We start from the raw sequence: 22462 nt of genomic DNA on the forward strand, positions 1-22462 counted from the left end.
ACTACATAAACCTGCTGTGCCTCTTTTTTTTTTTTTTCCCCTGCATAATAGCTTATGTTGCCAGTCCTTCAGTAACAGTTCTACCTTCTATTTAAGTATGTATCGCTAAATTACCCTCCCTAAAGACTGTACCAGTTTACCTACATCTAGGCTAATCATACTTTTTAAAGCTTTATAACTCTGTTAAGCAAAAAAATGAGATGTCATTATTTTGACCTACAGCTTTTGAATTATGAATGATGCTGAGCATCTTTTTGTGTTTGGCCATTTGAGCTTTTTTTTTAACTGCCCATTCATATTTCTTTTGGATTATTTGTCCTTTATCGGTTTCTGAGTGTCCTTGTATATTGAAGAAAGTAATTCTTGGTCAAGTATGTTAAATGTTTTTACCTAAACTGTCTTTTTCTTTCTCTTTGGTGTATTTTTTTCATTTTCTTCCTTTATGCATTTATGTATCCTTTTTCTTTATACCTTCTGGATTTTGCTTTATTCTTTGGAAACTTTCCACAAAGATTATTTAAAAGCATATCCATATTTTCTTCTAGTACTTCTATTTAATTATACTTGTAAGTCTTTATGTTCTTTCCACCAGTATCAAACACTTTGGATAGCTCTTTAGCTCACACATTCTCTCATATATACAATTTTTTTTTTTAAAGAGATAGGGTCTCCCTCTGTCATCTACGCTAGAGTGCAGTGACACCATCATAGCTCACTGCATCCTCAAACTCCTGAACTCAAGCGATCCTCCTGCCTCAGCCTCCCAAGTAGCTAGGTCTGCAAGCCCACTTCACCATACCCAACTAATTTTTAAATAATTTTGTGGAGACAGGGTCTCACTACTTCGTCCAGGCTGTTCGCAAACTCCCGTCTGTCCTCAAGTGATTCTCCTGCCAAATCAAGGATTGCTGGTGTGAGCCACCATGACTGGCCTGGGTAGCTCTACATTTTAATGTTTAGTAAAACTAGTCTGCCTTTTCAAAAAAACTATTCCTCTTTTCAAAATCACTCCAAAGTAAAGGACAAATACCAAATTTATCGCAATGGTTTGTTAAAAGAAAGGCACTGAATTGGGGGAGAGACAAGGGAGACGAACAATCAGAGGAAAAGAATTGGAGAGGGATGCTCAAAGGAGAAGAATAAGCAGTTCATCTGTGGCAATACAGTTCTTCTTGAACACCTCTAATCGTGACCTCAAACTATCCCTAAGCATGGCTCCCAGCCTGATGACAGACCTCTCTTCACTTGGCTGTGCTAGTTTGGGGGGAGCTGGACTTATGTCACTTTGCAGATAATTTGCTGTGTGACCATGGGTGTGTTACTTTCCCTCTCTGACCTCCTGGATTATATGACCTCTGAAGTTTTTTTAAAAACTCTTTTTTTTTTTTTTTTTTTTTTTTGAGATGAAGTCTCACTCCATTGCCCAGACTGGAGTGCAGTGGCACGATCTCAGCTCACTGCAACCTCCACCTCCCAGGTTCAAGCAATTCTCCTGCCTCAATCTCCCAAGTAGTTAGGATTACAGGCGTGTGCCACCATGCCTGGCTAATTTTTGTATATTTAGTAGAGACAGGATTTCACCATCTTGGTCAGGCTGATCTCAAACTCCTGACCTCAGGTGATCCACCCTCCTTGGCCTCTCAAAGTGCTGGGATTACAGGTGTGAGCCACAACACCCAGCCCTAAAAACTGTCTTTTTAACCCCATCAAACCCAACTTGGAATGGAACTTTGCCTTGTTTTGTTTTACTTTTAGGTTACTTTGGTTGATACAGTGTCGAATATTCTCAAGGGAATTGTTAACTTCTTGCGCTTCAAGGGAGGTCGTGAGACCTCTGATTCACCCTGTTCATCAGGGCAGAGACCTCCTCTGCCATCTCCTCCCACGGTCACTCAGCTCACAGTGATGGTTGCATAGCTCTCCTGTTAGAAGAGCCCTTAGAGTGGGCCCGCTGCATCTCCCTTGCAGTGTCCTCCTTGGTTCTGCTTTCTTGTACAACCCAAAACAAGGCCACCCTGCCTTATGAAGCACCTACTATGTGCCAAGTGCTCTATGAACTTTATTTAATCTTTACCACCATCACCCTACCATGACGTTAGTAGTATTTTTCTCGTTTACAGATAAGAACCCAAGACTCAAAAGAGTGATAAAAATTTACCCAAAGTCACACAGCTAGAAAGTGGTAGGTTGGGGATTTGAATTCATGTCTGTATGGTCCTCAAAGCCTGTGCTTTTTCCAGTACACCAGTGGTTTTCAAAGTGTGATTTCAAGAGCAGCAGCATCTTCTGGGAACTTGCTAGAAGTGCACATTCTCAGGCCCTGCCCCACACCCAGGTGTTTTAGTAAGCCCTCCTGGTAATTTCCGTACATGCTCAAGTTTTACCACTGCATGCCATGTCATTCCACTTCTGTACCTGGCTGCTGCTTCTCTTCACATTTGACCAAGAATTTATAAGTGATTTCTCTTTTTTCTTTTCTTTTCCCTTTTTTTTTTTTTTTTTTTGAGACACAGTCTTGCTCTGTCACCCAGGCTGGAGTGCAGGGGTGTGATCATGGCTTACTGACTCAGGTGATCCTTTCCACCTCAGCCTCCCCAGTAGCTGGGGCTACAGGCACATGCCACCACGTCCAGCTAACTTTTTGTATTTTGGGTAGAGATGGGGTTTCAGCATGTTGCCAAAGCTGGTCTCAAACTCCTGGGCTCAAGCAATCCACCCACCTCTGCCTCCCAGAGTGCTGGGATTATAGGCATGAGCCACCGCACTGGGCTAGATTATTTCATTTATCCTTATTAAATGTCAAATCCAGGACTGGATATTACTACGTCTCCAGAGCAGAATGTGCTGCACACAGCCCCCCTTTCTCACACACACACACACACACACACACACACACACTAGCCGGAGTAACCTTTCAAACTGCAGATATGATTTATTCCTTTTCTGCTTAAAATTCCTGAGTCTCCTCACTGTGCTGAGAACAAAGCCCAACATTGCTGCTCATAGGATAGTCTGTGAACCGAAAGCGTCGTCATCACCTAGTAGCTTGTGAGAAATGCAGAGTCTCAGGCCCTAACCAGCCCTTCTGAATCAGAATCTGCATTTTAACAAGGTCACAAAGTTATTTAAATGCACGTTAAACTTTAAGAAGCACCAGCCTATAGATTACCTGCCAAAAAGTCAGAGTTGCCGCCAGGCCCTTGCGTCTGTGTTGTGCTCTTTCTGGAACCCTTCTCTCTTTCCTCTCCCCTCCCTTCAGGTTTCAGGGTAGACTTGAGTTCTTAGGTTTGCACTCCTTCCCTGCCCCAAGTCTGGGTATATTGCTGCTCCCATGTATTCCCAACATATTGCTCTTAGCCTCTTAACCTACTGAGAGCATCTGGGACCTAGTGTTGTGATTGGCTGATGGCTCATCTGTGTCCCCTGACCTGCCTGAAAGCTCCTTGTGGGCATGTATGCTGTGAGGCTGGCACAGTGCCTGACACAGTAGGTGCTCAATAAGTAGTTAAACTAATTTATTTTTTCTTATTTTTTTTAAGACAAAGTCTCGCTCTTGTCCCCCAGGCTAGAGCGTAATGGTGCGATCTCGGCTCACTGCAACCTCCGCCTCCCGGGTTCAAGCGATTCTCCTGCCTCAGCCTCCTGAGTGGCTGGAATTACAGGCGCCTGCTACCACACTCAGCTAATGTTTGTGTTTTTAGTAGAGACGGGGTTTCACCATGTTAGCCAGGCTGGTCTCGAACTCCTGACCTCAGGTGATCTGTCCGCCTTGGCCTCCCAAAGTGCTTGGATTGTAGGCGTGAGCCACCACACCTGGCCTGTGAACTAATTTCTGTAGTGGTTTGAACATGGGCTTTGGGCTCAACCAGACTAAATCCTGTTTAATCCTAATGCTGTTCAATGCTAATCCTGAGAGCCCGTCTGACTCTGTTTCCTCATCTGTGAAATGGGAACAAGAGTCCCCACCTCATAGGATTGTTTTCATTGAATTATTCCATGGAAAGAACCTAGAACTGTGCTTAGCAGATAATCAGCATCCAATAAATGTTAGCTGCCGTTGTTATGAACATCATCTTCCAGTCTCCTCATTTGTAATGCAATTCACCTGCCTGAAAAGAGCATCCTTGTTCTTCCACATTCTGGCTGGGTGACCTTGGGCAAGTTACTTAACCTCTGGGTCTCTGGGTCTCAGATTAACACCGTCTGCAAAATGGTGACCAAAATCTCCAGGTACCTGTAGTTGTGAGGATACCACAAATCAATGTTTGTCAGTGCCTAGCAGGGCGCAGGGATTTGGTAAGCGGTAAGTGGAAAGAAGGAAGCAGGTCTATCACCGTGCCTTATACTTAGAAGGTGCTCAGTGACTCTGCCTTCTGGTTGTTTTTTGGTGGTGTTTTCCTGTTAGGGCATTCTTGCTGTGTCTTTTTGTTTTTGTTTTTTATGTGTGTACTTGCTCCATTGGTTTGAGACTGGAACAAAAGTGTATTAAAGTCTTTCAGGATTTGCTTTTCATTGCTCTGCAACCTGAGCTTCTCAGAGAGCCCTTGAGTTCCCTAGGGTGGTGTCGCTCAACTAAATCTGGAGGATTCTGTTTCAAAAGAAGGTAGAACTGCGGTAACTCCTTAGACTTAATTGGCTTGATAACCAGAGGAGACTGTGATCCCCTGCACTGGTTTCAAATCACATATCAGATGAGACAAAAAGGTCTGGTGTCCAGCTTCTTAGGAGGAGACATTCAGAGCACAGGTTATTGATGAGCAAGAAATAATGATAATCATACTTACATGTAAGGGTTGTGGCTTACTGGTTATTAAATGTTTTCAAATCCATGTTCTTTTTTGAGCTCCACTTCTACCACATGAATCCATCCTAGTAAATGAGGACACAGCCCAGCAAAGTTGAAGTTGATTGCCCAGTGCTGCACAACTGAGGGGAGGGTATAACTCCCTGGCCTTATTTTGAGACCCCAGGTTCAGTGCTTTCCCTAGCAAGTGACAGCCATCACAGTATTGGTTATCAAGATGCAGTTTTAAATCTAGTCAAAGAGAAATACAGACCACTACATCCCTTCTGAGAGGTTTGTATTATCTGGGATAGACCCTTCTACCTAAGCAGTGGTTTTTGACCCTGACTGCACTTTAGGCTTACCTAGAACAGTGCTGCTTAAACTTTAACTCAGGGAACTTGCTGAAATGCAGGTTCTGATTCACTAGTTCTAGGGTAGGGCCCGAGATTCTGCATTTCTTTTCTCTTTTAAAATAAAGTTTAGGGCGTACCAAGTGCATGCAGCTTTGTTACGTGGGTAGATTGGGTAGTGGGGAAGTCTGGGCTTTTAGTGTAACCATCCCCTGAATAATGTACATTGTATCCAGTAAGTAATTTCTCATCCCTCACCACCTCTACCCTTCAGAGCCTCCAGTGTCTATTATTCCACACTGTATGTCCCTGTGTACACATTATTTAGCTCCCACTTGCAAGCAAGGACATGCAGTATTTGACATTGTTTCTGAGTTGTTTCACATAAGATAATGGTCTCCAGTTTCATCCATGTTGCTGCAAAAGACATGATTTTATTCTTTTTTATGACTGAAGAGTATTCCATTGTGTGTGTGTGTGTGTGTGTGTGTGTGTGTGTGTGTGTGTGTACACATTTATACAGTGTCCCAAGTCCTAGATCTCCCTGCAGGCTTAGAAAGAAAAGGTGGGAGGTGCTGCTGGAGAGACACTGGGGCCGGTGGGTGGATGTTCCTCTGTGCCAAGCTAGGATTACTCTCACCTCAGTGTTCAGAACGGTGATGTTTTCTTTTGCCTCATTTATTATTTAAGTGGCATAAATACTATATAATCCTCTAAGAAAATTAGAAAATATAGATGCACAAAAAAGGAAAAAAGCTCATCACTAAGACATTTTGCCTCCTAAATATTTTTCCAAAGATAACTTAACAAAAAGGAATCCTGCCACACAATGTTCTAGCTCCTGCTTTTACTGTGTAAATCTAAAACTTGAACATTACTACTCAAGAAATGTATCGGCCAGGTGCAGTGACTCACACTTATATCTCAGCACTGTGGGAGGCTGAGGTGGGAGGATTGCTTGAGCCCAGAAGTTTGAGACCAGCCTGGGTAATATAGGGAGATGCTGTATTTACAAAAAATAAAAAAAATTGCAGAGCATGGTGTCATGTGCCTGTGGTCCCAGCTACTTGGGAAGTTGAGGTGGAAGGAACACTTGAGCCCAAGAGGTCAAGGCTGCAATGAACCATGATTGCACCACTGCACTCCACTCCAGACAACAGAGTGAGACCCTGTCTCAAAAAAAGAAAAAAGAAACATGTCATCTTTCAATGACTATTTAAATGGTCATATAATAATTTAACCCATTCCACTAACATTTGACATTTTACTATTGTAAGTAGTGAATTTTTTTTTTTTTTTTTTTTTGAGATGGAGTCTCCCTTTGTCACCCAGGATGGAGTACAGCTCCCTGCAACTTCCGCCTCCCCGGTTCAAGCAATTCTCCTGCCTCAGCCTCCCAAGTAGCTGGGATTACAGGCATGTGCCACCACACCTGGCTAATTTTTATTCTTTTAGTGGAGATGGGGTTTCACCATGTAGTCCAGGCTGGTCTTGAACTCCTGACCTCAGGTGATTTGCCCCCCACTTGGCCTCCCAAAGTGCTAGGATTACGGGCATGAGCTACCGCGCCCGGCCAGTAGTGAACTATTTTAAATAATGCTGTTGGCAAACACCCTTTCATGTATACATTTTGGCATACCTGACATATTTTTCTTAACATACCTAGAAGCAAAATTACAGAGTCAAAGAGTATGTACTTTTGGGGGACTTTTGGATACAGAGTGCCAGATAAACCCACAGTAGTGTTCCAGTTTATAATCCCTATAGCCATGTGAAAATACCAAGACGGTGACATTTTAATATCTAAAATAGACAGTGTCATCGGATACAGCCATTAGTTCTAAGTTGAACTTCTGAATTGCTTTTGGTTGCCAACTTAAGTATTATATTCAAAGATTCTAGCATATTACGAAAATATCCTTTGCTGTTTTTCATCTCTTGATCCTTCTAAGATAAACTGATGTGTGGTTTGTTGATAGTATCTTTGTGTGAGGATTGTTTTTCAAAAATTCAAGGTTGAGTTTTGTTTTGTTTTGTTTTTTAACAACTTTTGGGTGGCTGTTTTTGCCAGCAATACAGGATTTGCCTTCTTTATATTTTGGTTAACTGGAATTCAGGAACAGAGGGGAATTAGAGGGAAAAAGAGGGCAGGGTTTATTTCTCTCACATGACGCACTTGCATTCTAACCAATGACATACGAGGGTTGGCAAAAGGTTCCAATGAGGAAGGGCCAGAATCTTCAGATGCCTAGTCAGGTGAAGGAAGTCCCCTGATGCAGAGGAAATCAGATGCTGTACCCAGCCTGCAGTTGGGAGGCTTTCCATCACTACTCAGAGAGAAAGAAGAAAAATCGATTTGTTTTTGTATTCAAGCCATCCCATACTATGAAACCCTCCCCTTTGTACCAGCATGGAATGTCTCTAGAGAGATTTTCGAGGAACTGGTGATAGCAGTTGTCCATGGGGACCTGAAGTGGGAGGAACATTTATTTTTCATGGCATACCCAATTGTGCTGTTTGGATTATTTACTGCAATTTGCTTTTTCAAAAAATGTTCATGCTAGTTGCTTTTAAAAAGTCTTACTCGCCTATGGTTACGCAAGATGTTAGCATTAGGGGAAACTGGGTGAAGAATGGATGGGAACCCTCTGTAGTCTCTCTGTAACTGTTCTGCAAATCTAAATTTACTTAAAAGTAAAAAGTTCTTTTTTAAAAAAAAAAAGACAGAGGGAAAAAATACTGTCTTCCTATCCTTCCTATCCAAATTGCCCCGTGAGGCAATTTATCTACTAGTCTTGTCATTTCTTTTAAAGATTTTCCTGCTCTCCTAATTCATCTGGCCTCCTGATTGCCAAATACAGTACACCTGTCTTAGCCATGGCACTGTGTTTATGGGGGGCAGGCTTTCCTAATGAACATCAGCTGGCAGATACTTGTAAACATTCGCAACAAATCGGAGGAAAAACTCCATGAAGATATTGCTTAAAATACTTTGACCAAGCTATGTGTCTGCAAAAAGTGTACTGAATTCCGAACCTTTTACAAATTCAGAAGCCTGTATAGATCATTCTGCATTTTTGGCGAGCTCCCTCACTAAGTGATCCTGATTTCCTATAAAACTGAGTTTCACTGAGAGTCATCTGAGTGTGTGTGTGTGTGTGTGTGTTGGTTAGTTGGTTGCTTGGTTAGTTGGACGGGGTGTAACTTGATGGATGGGAGGGCTGTGGAGACAGGTGATCAGGAGACTGTGGCCAATGTCCAGGTGGGAGGAAATAACCATCTGAAATGCAACAGCAGTGAAAGGTTAGGGAGAGCAGTCAGATACAGAAACTGACTTGAGTTGGTGATTTAGGCATGTGGAAGACAAAAGTTCATTGTTCAGACTGCGCAGAAGGAAGAGAATCTGGCAGCTCTTCTAGTTCCTTGCAGGGGTGAAGCGCTATTATTAAGGGAAAGAGATGCAATGGGCCTTTCTTGCCTTTGATTCCCAGGTGCCTATGCTGCATGCAGACGTTTCCTGAGTCCCCATGCTGTGCCAGGCACTGTTCATCGTGCTGCTCCCACAGAGATCGCATTCAAGGGTAGAGGGACATGCAGTACCCAAATAAACACATACATATAGTACATGTCAATTAGATAAGTCCATGAGGAGAAATAGATAAGGGACTAGAGAAATGGGTAATGGGAGCCCTGAGGTTGTTTTTTAGATAGAATGGTCAGTGCAGGCTTCTCTGAGGAAGTGATATTTGAGAGACCTGAATGAAATAAGAAGGAGATGTGCCATTGGGCGTGGTAGCTCACACTTGTAATCCCAGCACTTTGGGAGGCCGAGGTGGGCAGATCACCTGAGGTCAGGAGTTGAAGACCAGCCTGGGCAATGTGGTGAAACACCGTCTCATCTAAAAATAGGAAAATTAGCGTGGTGTGGTCGTGGGCACCTGAAGTCCCAGCTACTCGGTAGGCTGAGGCAGGAGAAGCACTTGAACCTGGGAGGCAGAGGTTGCAGTAACCTGAGATCGTGCCATTGCGCTCCAACCTGGGTAACAAGCGAAACTCCATCTCAAAAAAAAGAAAAGAGATGTGCCATGCAGGTGCCTGTGGGAAGGGCATTCCAGCAGAAGGCACAGTAAAGACGAAGGCCCTGAGGGGTGCAGAAGGGTTTGTTGTCAGGACAACAAGGGGGCCCGTGTGGCTGAGCTGAGCGAGGAGAGTGGGAGGTGACGGAGGCCAGCATGGTTTTGGAGAAACTTGTAGGAACATCTCTTGGTAACATAGGAGCTTTTGACAGTGTGAACCAGTTGCTGTACAGAGAAATGGAATTAATTAAATGTCCTGGAGCTTTATTCCCTGCTAGCTATCCTGGGAGTTACACACTATAAATGGTTAAAAGAACATTGATCCAGAAGCGGGGAGACATGGCTCCTGTGTGACAGCCTTCCCTTTTGCCCAGGTGTTAATTACTTTGTGGCTTACTCCTGAAAGTGCAGAATTGTTGTCTTGTGGCACTCTTGGGGGCATTTGGGAGACAATGTTTACGAGGTCTTTGGGCTTCATGGGTCAGAGGGTGTTGACACTGGGTCAGTTAAAGCAACATTAAGGTGGTATGACTTCATCTTCCTCAGAGGATCTTCTTCACTTCTCCCCAATCCAACCCTGGCCTCTCTTCTGAGCAGGATTGGTTGCCATGGTCTTTACTGCTTTTCTCCCTGATGTGTGAAACAAGCGCCTTCTATGTGCCTGGGGTCGCGCCAATCAACTTCCACCAGAACGATCCTGTAGAAATCAAGGTAAGTGTGTTCCTGGATTTTTGGAGCCTCTGTGCTAGGCAGCGTGGCTGGAGCACCATGGTGAGCTGCTCGTGTCCATCCTGTGGTTGCAGAGGAGAGGGAATAGTGCCAGTTACCCTGGAACTCTGCCTCTCCCTCTCCCTGTGCCTCTGGTTCTTCGTCCCCTCTCCATTTCCGGTTCTTTCTGTGTCTCTCTCCCTGTGTATGCTTTTTATATGTGCATCTCGGTCTCTTTCTCACTCTCACTTTTGCTCTCAAGTATTCTGTCTCTGTCGTGTATGTGTCCATCTGTTTTTGTGCCTTTGTCTTGCTCCACCTGCCTCTTTAGCATCTCTGCCTCCCTTTCGCACCTGCTCCATTTTCTTCTCTGTTACCAGCTTTGTCTGCATAACTCCTAGTGTCTGCTTATATTGTTCATATATTGTGAGCATCTCTTTTCCTTGGCAGTTAGACTGCTAACTTGCAGGAACAGTCATTAAAATAACTTTTATTTACATGCCAGGCATATGCATGGCTTAGCTCAGGATGTCCCCCGAGGGGCTAATTCTATATGTTACACAGATTTCCTATTCATTTTACAGATGGGGAAACTGAGGCCTGGGAAGGAAAATTAACATGTTCAAGGTCACATAGTGAGGAAGACATAGGGTTAGTTCAAACCCCATCTCTATTTAGAGGAGATGTGGTCTTTCTCTGTTGCCTAGGCTGGAGTGCAGTGGCATGAGCATAGCTCACTGCAACCTTGACCTCCCAGGCTAAAGCGATCCTTCTGCCTCATCCTCCCAAGTAACTGGGACTGCAGGTGTGCACCACCATGCCTGGCTAATTTTTTTTTCTTTTAAGTAGAGATGAGGTGTCACTATGTTGCACAGGCTGGTCTTGAACTCCTGGGCTCAAACAGTTCTCATGTTTCAGCCTCCCAAAGTGCTGGGATTATCAGGCATTAGCCACCACACCCAGCCCAAGACCCCATCTCTTAACTACTGCAGTAGCTTCTTCCCACTACCTCTGTCAAAAGCTCCCTCCAGAGCAGAGCAGTGGCCTGGAGATACCAGGGCTGCTCTGGCTTCTGGTCCCATATAGCTGAGTATGTGAGGGTGGACGCCTTGGGTGGAAAGAGAGGGAGTGGGAGGCACCATAAAGGTGGGACACATCTCTCTGTTACGTGCATTGTTTTCCCATTGTCCTGAGTGAGAATGCTAAGAAACACAAAATTGTTAAAACAGACCTTTTGGCCATTTTTCCTCAAGCAATTCATGGAATGTTTAATAGAGGTCCTTAATCCCTTCAGTTTCACATCCAGAAAGCTCTGGAACTCAGTTTTTCCAAGCATATTTGAGGCAAGAACTGACCAGAACTGAACATGAAGCTATTTATTGACTTTTTTTATCCCACTTTATATGAATATTTTTGCATTTCTCTGCACAAATAGTTATTGAATATGAGGTACTGTCCAGACCCAGCTTGGCTATGGTTTGTATACCACATTGCCTTCCAAAATCTGGAAATTTTCTTTTTTTGAGATGGAGTCTTGCTCTGTCGCCCAGGCTGGAGTGCAGTGGCATGATCTCGTCTCACTGCAACCTCTGCCTCCTGGGTTCAAGCAATTATCCTGCCTTAGCCTACTGAGTAGCTGGGAATGTAGGTGTGTACCACCACGCCTAACTGATTTTTGCGTTTTTAGTAGAGATGGGGTTTCACCATGTTGGCCAGGCTGGTCTCAAACTCCTGACCTCAGGTGATCTGCCTGCCTCACCCTCCCAAAATGCTGGGATTACAGGGAATCCGGAAAATTTCTAATCCCAAAAAAGATTGTAGACCTGTATTCCAAAAATCTTTTATACTTTCAGGTGGTGTATGAGGAATGGTCAGTAGTTCCTAAATAGTAAAGGTAGCTTCACTCACGTTTGGATTAAAATTTTATTTTTTGTAACATTTTGATGGGTTCTGTTTTGTCTGTGGTTTCCAGAGCTATATTCTGTGTGCTTATAGCATTTCCTAAATATTCTCCTTCATTGTCTTAAACTTTATTTTTTTATGGCTTTACCATATTTAATTGAAAGAATATATCATGGTTTATTGATCAATTTCCCATTGCAGGGGCTTTGAGTTGAAGTTGTTTTTCATTTTTCCTCTCTTCTTTCATTCAGCCCTTTGTACCTACTTTGTACCTACTTTGTACCTAGCTCTAAAGCTAGTGAGTAAGTACCTACTTTGTACCTAGCTCTAAAGCTAGTGAGTGAGTACCTACTTTGTACCTAGCTCTAAAGCTAGTGAGTGAGTACCTACTTTGTACCTAGCTCTAAAGCACTGGAGTTACAGAGGTGGCCAAGGCACACATGGTCCTTGTCCTTATAGAGCTTAAATCTTAAATGCTAATGGGAGAAACTGATTTTCAAAAAAACAGGGAAACTAATTAACATTTTATCAGACATGCTATAAAGTAAACAGTTGAAGACTGACAGTCCAGTGGATATTGGGGAGTTCCTTTAGATACCCTGGTGAAGGAAGGCCTCACAGGCAAGGGGAGAGCTGAGACCTGAATATGAGGAGAAGCCAGGCGAGCACACAGTAGGTCAGAAAGGAGCAGTGGGTCAAAGCCTGAGGCAGGAGAGAGCATGACTGACTCGAGGAGCTGAAGGAAGAAGATCACTGTGGTTATGAATAAGGAGTGAACTTCGTTGCTCCTAAAATGCTTTTTCCCCTTATTTGGAGTTATTTCCTTAGGAAAGATGCCCAAAAGTGAAATTACTGTGTCAAGGGATAGTAGCATGTTCAAGAATCTCACAATGTATTGAATTTGATTGTGATTTTCAACTAAATCTGTAATGTAGTCTAAATGGAATGAAATGTGAAATAATTCAGAATTGAGGGCAGTACATTATATAGTATACTGCTGTCATTTCTGCTAATTCATTTGCCTATTAGATAATATTACCAAGTGTACTAAAGATGTGTGGGTACCAGGAAGGATTATTGGTCATCTTGGTTTCTGCTGGATTCCCATCAGGCTGTGAAGCTTACCAGCTCTCGAACCCAGCTACCTTATGAATACTATTCACTGCCCTTCTGCCAGCCCAGCAAGATAACCTACAAGGCAGAGAATCTGGGTAAGTTCTTCTCCCACACTGCTGTCAACTTGTCCCCAGGGGGAACCCAGCATGATTTTTATAATGATAACAACAGTTAACTTTGCTATATTCTAGACACTGGTCTATATTGTTTACATACCTGTTAGCTTATTTAAACCTCGTAACAGTCCCAGGGAGACAGTTGCTGTGTTTATTCCCATTTTGCAGGTTAAGTGACTTGTCTTTGTTTATACTGTGGACAAAGGCATCCTCTGTTTTCTTCACAAAACAGCCAAAGTGATCTTTGTTTTGGATCCACAGTCAGTCTTCAGACTTGGAGCATTTGGCTTCTACTTACACCTCTTCTTCTTGATTTCTAGATATCTCCTCTCTGGTGGCTTCATCACCTCCTCTGCTTTAAATGGAAAGGGAGAGTGAGTGCCTCTGCCCTGAATGCAAGCAGAGATGCCACCACAGTTCTTGCTGAACTCTGCAACACTCATGTCAAATAATGTGAGGCGCCCAGTGCAGTGTCTGACATAAATATTCCATAACTAGTAGCCATTTTATTCTCATTTAAATAATTCTCCATTTGGCAGGATTTCAGGTGTAGAGGCATCTATTCATGACACAGTTATTAGTGCTTCCTCTATGACTGTGTTAGGTCCTAGAGATAAAAGCATGGAAAGATGCTCTCCCTGACCTCAAGGAACTTAAGAGACTTTCTTTTCTTACACCTTAGGAAGGAGAAAGGAGAGAACTGGTTCTTGAGCGGGCCCCTGAAAGGGCTGCCTTCTCCATCAGGGCTACCCATGGCTCAGATATTTCTGGAACCCCTAGCTGACAAATTTATCTACTGCCAGGTATTGGGGGTCCTGGACCAGTTGGAGGCACGCCTTGGAGGCAGTATAACCAAAATTGGGTAGCACCATCTCCCCTAATACCAGCTGTGCCGAAGTCTTGCCTTGTAGCGTTGAACAGAGATTGGCCTCAGAGCCTGGGCTGGCCTCCACCGACTGCAGTGGTGCAGCTCGTGGCCCTGCCACTTGCCATCTGTGGATCAGTGCCTGCCTGCCGTTGCCCTCTTTTCCTCTCCACACCATGCCATCCTCCAGCCACCTTACCTCTCCCAGGGAAGCCTGACCCACTTGGTGCTCCAGGGTCCTGATGTCAGGCCCCTCACAACTGTACCTCCCTTCTCCTGGGAGCTGCTGTGGACCCTTTGGCAGCCCAAGGCTCTATAGTTACGCACTCTTAGTGTGATCCTGGGTGACTTTAACTTCTCTCAACCTCTGCCAAATCTTCCTAAAGCTGGAGAAAGTTCCTGCTTCATAGAAATGGAGATTTCTGTATACAAGTGTTATCCTGCCATATTGTATCTCATTCTGTCTTTGTAGTGCCTGCCTTCATGGCCTAAGGGCTCTTTGACTGGAGGGATTGTGTCTCACGTTCCCCTCTCTTCTCAGCTTCTAGCCCAGTGCCTGACACATAGTAGGCATTTGATAAGTGTTAGTGTCTTACCTGAGTGGAGCAAGACCATCCTTAATTGCATGACCATTGGATTGTAAGCCATTTACATCATCATCCTCATCGTCATCATTAGTACCGAGAGGGCTCATCTTATGAGCTAGGCACTGTTGTAAGCATTCCTGTGCCTTAACTTATTCAATTCTCACAACAACTCTAACTTATTAATTCTCACAATAAGAGGTAGATTCTCTTACTCTCTCCTTATTATAAATAAGGGAGGTGAGGCACAAGGAGGTAAAGTCACTCACCTAGTAAGTGGCAGAACTCCAGGAACTCTGGCTCCAGAATCCATGCCCATAAGTACCACACTGTACAGCAGCTTCTGTGATTCTCATAGTAACTCTGTAAGCTTAGTATTTCATAGTAGAGGGAACAGCGTCTTCAAGGGTTTGAAAGACTTATTCAGGGTCACATGGCCAATAGGTGGAGAAATTGAGATTTTTTAAACTCAGGGTTTTTTTACCCTAAAGCCAGAGTTATTTCTGTTGTCCCAGGCTGCCTTCTCCAGAAAGGCCCATAGGGCTGTCTGAGGGCTGTGCTAATGGTGTCACATTGATGGAGATCCTTGGCAGGTGTTCTGGATAGAACCTCGGACTCTGGGAGGCTCCACATTCGTGGCTTACTGCTCATTGTTAAAAGGAGTACTTCCGTGTATAAAATGAGCCATTTCCCTCATGTCTATAATCCCAGCACTTTGGGAGGCCAAAGCAGGTGGATCACCTGAGGTCAAGAGTTCAAGACCAGCCTGGCCAACGTACTAAAATACAAAATTGAAAAAAATTCATAAATCTCTACTAAAAATACAAAAATTAGCTGGGCATGGTGGTGCACGCCTGTAATCCCAGCTACTTGGGAGGCTAAGGCAGGAGAATCGCTTGAACCCAGGAGGCAGAGGTTGCATTGAGCCGAGATTGCACCATTACACTCCAGCCTGAGCAACAGAGCAAGACTCTGTCTCAAAAACAAAACAAAAAAAGAAATAGAAATGAGCCATTTCCTGACCATTATGTCCCCCTTCTTGGTTTAAACTTAATTTTTAAATACCAAGAAGCTATTCCACCATGCTTGGTCTGCCAAGCTCTTTCTGTAGCTCTTTCTCTCCTCAAGCAAGATCCTCGTTGACAGGAGATAAAATGGGCAGTAGGAAATGTTATAGAGGAAAGAGGCCAGGGGTTTAGCATTACCACCACCGCCTTGTATCACCACAAGCAGGTCTCTGATCCTCAGCTTGTTGTCTTTAAAATGCCGTTTCAGCAGTGGACTCTGCATATGTCTTACTGTGTCCTCGCTCTTCACTGGCCAGTCCATCCCTGGGTTTTGCAGGCTCACCTGCATTGCCAGCCTTCCAAAACAGGGTGGAGAGGTGAGGCCTTCATCCAGGCCCTTCCTCACCCTCTCCCTCTCCTGTGTGCCTCCTCCACACTCAAAGCATCGCTTGCCAGGGCTGCTTCTGTGCCCTGACCTCTCCTCTGCGCCTCAGATCTTGATATCTAAGTGCCCACTTGATATATCCAAACTGAAAATGCCTTCAATGTAAATTTGCTGTTCTTCCTGTTTTCCCACCTAGAACCTAGTTGTAGAAACCTCAGAGTCTTCCTAATATGCACCACCCCTCACTCATGCCTTGTTTACAGTCAGCAATGCTTCCCCTGGATTTCACCTCCTCGGAGCTCCTATGTACTCTTCTCCACCCTCACCAGCACCTGTTCCAGCCACCAGCGTCACTCATGCATGACTGACTGCCATCACTGCCGCCACCCCCCCCACCCCACCACTCACTGCCAGTTCCTTGCATCCTCTGTTTTCTTCACAAAACAGCCAGAGTGATCTTTCTGGAACCAGACTCAGATAACGTCTTTCTCTACCCTTTATTGGATTTTGTTGCTTTCTAGGTCAAACTGGTCAAGATCAAACTGTGTGTGTCCCACAGGCCCCTGTGGTCTAGCACTGGCCCATCTCTGCAGCTCATCTGAGCTTTCTGCACTGTAGCCACACAGGCCTCTCAGGTTCAGTGCCTCTCCCCGCCCCAAAGGGGCCTTTGCACATGCTGTGCTGTCTGGAATATTCTTCCCCCATTTCTTTGCCTAGTTAACTTCTCTCTTCCTTTCAAGTACCACTTCCTCAGGGAAGCTGTCCTAGACCCACTCTCTTGTGTCTACAGCAAGTTATATATTCTCATTTTGCTGATTATTCAGCAAGGCCATGCACTCTATGAGTACGTCTATTCAACTTTTATCTTTAGGGCCTGGCATGTAGCCAGTACCCAGTACATGTTCATGGATGAATGAATGACTAGATGACTAGGGAGAGTGCCCTATTGAGCAGATCCACCCTGGAGGAAAAGTGCGAGACCAAGTGCATGTGGAGGTGTCTTCATCTTGTCCATCAATTGTTGAACAGCTCAGAATGAAAGCACCATGGGGTTTGCTTGATAGTCCCTAACTGCTCAGTGCCTGTTAGGGTGACATCTGGCAGCAGGTTACTCTGAGGCAAAAGGCACACAAGGGGTGCCACTTCATTGTGTCAAAAGATGTTTTGGCTAAAAATCTCAGGTGCTGGGTTTCACCCCACTCCCTTCCTTGCTGGAACCAGGAACTGAAGACACAGAGATAAATAGGAAACAGTCTAACAGTAACGAGCTCATAGTCAGTTAGGGGAGTCAGAAACACGACTGTATTAGCACATTGTACAAAGTAGATCCTTAACATAGAAATGAGTGCTGATGATAAAATAGCGTTTGGTGCCTGCCTACTCTGTGCCTGCTACTTTATTGGATTGACTTCCTTTATTTCTCACTGTAACCCTGTGAGGTGGGTACTGTTATTATCCCATTTTATGGATGAGGACATTGAGGCTCAGTGAGGTGGAGTGACTTACCAAGACTGCTAAGGCAGGCAGCCGGGACTCAGAGCCATCTCTCCACTGCATAATGCCGCCCTCACACAGAGGGCAGTCAGGGGAGGGAGTGATGGGCTTGTCCTGAGGGGTTAGGAGGGGCTTCCCAGAGAGAGTGAAATGAAAACTGGGCTTCCTGGGGAGGCCAGGAGCATGGGGCAGGGAACAGCACTCCCGGAGAAGGAAACAACTGAGGCCCAGAGGCATAGAAGGATGTGGTGGTAGATGAGTGCTAAGGGGTCTGGTAGCACTAGAGCCCAAAGGAGGAGGGTGGCAGGTGGGGGTTAGCTGGGCCAGTTGGGTGTGAACTGATGGGGAAGGGCATTGGCTGTCAGGCTGAGGCACTGCTGAAGTCCTTGGAAGCCCATTTTTGCCCTGCAGTCCTGTGTCTCTGTGACTCTGCTGACCTCAGCAACCTCAGGGCTGAAGCTCTGAGCTCGATCTGTCTCTCTTACGGCAGGAGAGGTGCTGAGAGGGGACCGGATTGTCAACACCCCTTTCCAGGTTCTCATGAACAGTGAGAAGAAGTGTGAAGTTCTGTGCAGCCAGTCCAACAAGCCAGTGACCCTGACAGTGGAGCAGAGCCGACTTGTGGCCGAGCGGATCACAGAAGACTACTATGTCCACCTGTAAGTCGCCCTCTACTCCCTGCTGCCTCAGGCTCACACAGGGGAGGGCACTGACGGGAGAGGCGGTTGAGAGGGACTGAGCGGGGCCTTCACTTTCCAGCATTGCTGACAACCTGCCTGTGGCCACCCGGCTGGAGCTTTACTCCAACCGAGACAGCGATGACAAGAAGAAGGAAAAAGATGTGCAGTTTGAACACGGCTACCGGCTCGGCTTCACAGATGTCAACAAGGTAGAGTGTCTTTGGCGTGCTCACAGGGCCAGGAGCCACACCTCACGAGTCCCGGGCCACAGAAAAGGTGGGGCTCGGCCACAGCAAGTTTCTCCAGGTGCCCTGGGCGTGATGGTCTGTCAGAGGTCCGAGTGCTCCGGGCAAGGCCCTGGGAGATGCTACAGGGAGGTGAAGGCACAGTTCTTAGGAAGTCAGGTTCCATTTTCCTAAGATTAAAACAACATCAAAAAAAACGTGGAACTTCATCAGTATGTAGGAGAGAGGGCTAAGTAGTGGTCAAGAGCGTGCAGGCTCCCTGGGTTTGAATCCTGCCTCTCCCACTTACTAGTTGTCTGAGTGACCCTGAGCCTGTGGTTCCTTAGCTGTAAAATACATGCAGCAGCAGTGGTGGGGTAAATTAGCGCATCCGTGTGAGCACTTCCCAGCACAGCCCTGGAGACTCAGCTAATAATGTGGTGGTTATAGCCCTGATTCTCTTATCTTTCTTTCTAAACTGAAAGATATTAGTTAGGGAATAAATGACAAAAACATTTCTTTTGAGGGGCAGCCCCTGTCGCCAAAGGGCATCTGTCCTAACTGGGAAGAGAACCGACAGTGGGAGGCTCTAGGTCTCAAGTCCCAGCTGCCTTTCACTGGCTGTTAATGGCAGGGGAGGTCAGAGGGAGCTCTTTTTACACTCAGGTTGTCACAGAGGAGGTGGGCCATGAGAAGATGGTCAGCTTTTGCTGTGTGGAGTTGGGAGTGGCATTCTAGTTGGAGTGAATGCAGGGTAGGGACTGGTTCATGAGACAGTGGGCGCAGGGGAGGCTGGGTGAACTCATGTGACTTAGATGATTACACTCAGTTCTGTCAGGGTCAGAGGATAGAAGGCCTTGAATGCCTGGCTGAGAGAATTGGGCTTTTGTCTGATAAGCCCCAGGGAGCCCTTGAAGAGCTTCTGAGTAGGGGGGTGATGAGAATAGTGTTTTAGGAAGGTTGGTACAACCAGGCATGCTGGGCGAGGTGAGAACCCTAATACCTGGAGAGTATCCCTAAGTGATGTTCTGCTGTGCTTTCTCTGTTGCTGCATTTCAGATCTACTTGCACAACCACCTCTCATTCATCCTTTACTACCACCGGGAGGACATGGAAGAGGACCAGGAGCACACGTACCGTGTCGTCCGCTTCGAGGTGATTCCCCAGAGCATCAGGCTGGAGGGTGAGTGGGGAGGTGTGGCCGGAGGGGCAGGGCTGGATGGGCCTGGGCTTCTCCACCCAGGGTCTTCGCACTCTTCTCCCTCCTGAGCTGGCCGATGGGCTCGGGTGAGGCATGTGGGCCCAGCCAAGGTAGGATCACAGTATTCTCATTAGAGAAGGTGGGTGGGGGGGCAGCTGACAGCGGCAGTGTCACGGGTTGGACACCTTACTAGTTTACCCCTTCCCAGCAATCCCAGGAGGTACGTGGTGATTACAGATGAGGAACTAGAGCCTCAAAAGGGGCTGCTGACTTGGCCAAGACCAAACAGCAAGTTGGGGCTTTGTTGGGCCTCTTCACAAGAACCAGCCAGCTCACCGTGGGTTGAGAACAAGGGGCCAGGGTACCGACAAAGCCCATAGGCAGCAGGTTTCTTCGTTCCTCTCCCTCTGTGTGAGTGATTGGCATAAACTAAAATCTGCCCAGGGTCAACAGGTGTGCGGGAGTTTCAGAGCCCAGCACAGTCCTGATGGGCCTCATAGGAGCCGGTCTGGCTTCGCCTCACCTCTTGGCCCTTGATCACCACAGTGTGCTTTTCAATTAAGCAGCATGCCCAGCCTTTTGACATCGTTGGTGGTATTTGGACTTTTTTTTTTTTTTTTTTTCACTGTGGAACTTAGTGTTCAAACAAAATTAGACCCAGAAGTCCCAAACATAGATCCTGCCCTTCAAGAGCTCCGTAGCGCATCTACTGCTGGGAGCTTCCTGAGTGCGGTTCTACGTTTGTGTATGTGATGGTTTTCAGGCCACCTGCTGCCCCACTGGGTCTTCGAGCTTGGAGTCTCCTTTTCTTTTCTTGTAGCTTTTTCTTTTAGCTGTCTCCTTTTCTTTTCTTTTAGATTTTTCTTTTAGCTGTCTCCTTTTCTTTTCTTTTTTTCTTCTTCTTTTTTTTTTGAGACGGAGTCTCGCTCAGTCGCCCAGGCTGGAGTGCAGTGGTGCGATCTCGGCTCACTGCAAGCTCCGCCTCTTGGGTTCACGCCATTCTCCTGCCTTAGCCTTCCAAGTAGCTGGGACTACAGGCGCCTGCCGCCACGCCTGGCTAATTTTTTGCATTTTTAGTGGAGACGGGGTTTCGCCGTGTTAACCGGGATGGTCTGGATCTCCTGACTTCGTGATCCACCCGCCTCGGCCTCCCAAAGTGCTGGGATTACAGGCGTGAGCCACCGTGCCCGGCCCTGTCTCCTTTTCTCACCATTTTATCTTTTTCATTTTTTCCCCAAGACGGAGTCTTGCTCTGTCACCCAGACTGGAGTGCAGTGGCGCGATCTCGGCTCACTGCAACCTCTGCCTCCAGGGTTCAAGCGATTCTCCTGCCTCAGCCTCCCCAGTAGCTAGGATTACAGGCGCCCACCACCGCACCTGGATGATTTTTGTATTTTTAGTAGAGACGGGGTTTCACCATGTTGACCAGGCTGGTCTCAAACTCCTGACCTCATGATACGCCCGCCTCAGCCTCCCAAAGTGCTTGGATTACAGGCGTGAGGCACCACGCCCGGCTCACCATTTTATCTTAAGCACCCAACACAGAACCTGGCCCATAGTTGGTGCTTATTATACGTTGTTGGTTGAATGAGTAGATGCATAACAGGATGAACAGATGAGCAAATGAATGGAGAAAACATCTGAATGATTTATTACGAAAATGCCAGAACTTTAGAAATAGACTAAATAAATGAGTAAGCATGATGGAATGGATCAAGGTTTTATGTTGAATGGGACTGGCTGGATGGTAGGTGAATGTTTGAATTGAGTGAAGGAACACTGACTCAGGGAGGAACTCCAACTCAGGCCCCTCCCTTCCCCCATGCACAGGCCTCTCTGCAGCCCCTAAGTACCTTTGGAAAGTCAGGGCTCTGGGGAATAATTTTCAAAAACCATTGTTGGCCAGGCACGGTGGCTCACACTTGTGATCCCAGTGCTTTGGGAGGCCAAGACAGAAGGATTGCATCAGGCCAGGAGTTCAAGACCAGCCTGGGAAACATAACAGGACCCTGTCCCTACAAAAAATTTCTAAAAATTAGCCGGGTGTGGTGACACCCGCCTGTAGTCCCAGCTACTCCGGAGGCTGAAGCAGAAGGATCCCTTGAGCCTGGGAGATTGAGGCTGCAGTGAACTATGATTGTACCATTGCCTGCGTGACAGAGCAAGACTCTGTCTCTAAAAAAATAAGGTTTAAAAATAAAAAATAAAACCTGTTGTTGCCCATCGTGCTCCCAATCTCCAGTCAGACCCTAGAGGCTGGGTCCCTGCAACAGACAGCCTTGAGGGCAGCCCCTAGAATAGCCCCTGGGCAGTGGCACTGGCCACCACAGGAACAGACTGAGTCTCTGTCTCTCTCAGACCTCAAAGCAGATGAGAAGAGTTCGTGCACTCTGCCCGAGGGTACCAACTCCTCGCCCCAAGAAATTGACCCCACCAAGGAGAATCAGCTGTACTTCACCTACTCTGTCCACTGGGAGGTGAGAAGGGGCTGGAGCTCATGGCAGGGGAGGAGGGCTCTGGTCTGTGTCAGGTTCTCCAGCAGGAGGCCTGACTCTAAGTGCTTCCTCCCACCTGCCAGGAAAGTGACATCAAATGGGCCTCTCGCTGGGACACTTACCTAACCATGAGTGACGTCCAGATCCACTGGTTTTCTATCATTAACTCTGTTGTTGTTGTCTTCTTCCTGTCAGGTGAGAGATCTGTGGGTTGAAGGAAAGGGATGGGAGTTGGGGTTGAGGGACTGAGACATCACATCATGTATGGGGGACTTCCAGGGTGTTCTCAGGGCCAGGTGTAGGTCAAAAACAGACATCAGGGCTCTGCTAAGCATCAGGTGTACATAGGTGAACAAGACTCATCTCTAGAGAGCTCTGGAACTCTGGAGAGGCCATTCATGGAGGACAGACACACCTGAGCCTGCACACATTCTTGATTCATTCAACAAGATGTTGTTGTTGCTCATTCTGTG

General features: G+C 46.2%; 1 protein-coding gene across 7 annotated transcripts in view; it reads left to right on the forward strand.

Annotated features, from left to right (window-relative positions):
• TM9SF4 (transmembrane 9 superfamily member 4) overlaps nucleotides 1–22462 on the forward strand; it is a 56478-nt gene that overhangs the window by 12255 nt on the left and 21761 nt on the right. For 3 of the 7 annotated variants that reach the window (XR_013398704.1, NM_001260631.1, XM_077948655.1), the window contains 7 exon segments: nucleotides 9810–9923; nucleotides 12934–13033; nucleotides 17880–18048; nucleotides 18149–18278; nucleotides 19353–19476; nucleotides 21853–21971; nucleotides 22073–22184. Coding sequence is in view for 5 of the 7 variants with exons in the window: in NM_001260631.1 (NP_001247560.1) it covers nucleotides 9810–9923; nucleotides 12934–13033; nucleotides 17880–18048; nucleotides 18149–18278; nucleotides 19353–19476; nucleotides 21853–21971; nucleotides 22073–22184 (868 nt within the window). In the remaining 2 variants the exon portion in view is untranslated. 7 annotated transcript variants of the gene reach the window in all.

This window comes from Macaca mulatta, chromosome 10 (genome assembly GCF_049350105.2).
Source record: "Macaca mulatta isolate MMU2019108-1 chromosome 10, T2T-MMU8v2.0, whole genome shotgun sequence".
Taxonomy (NCBI): Eukaryota; Metazoa; Chordata; class Mammalia; order Primates; family Cercopithecidae; genus Macaca; species Macaca mulatta.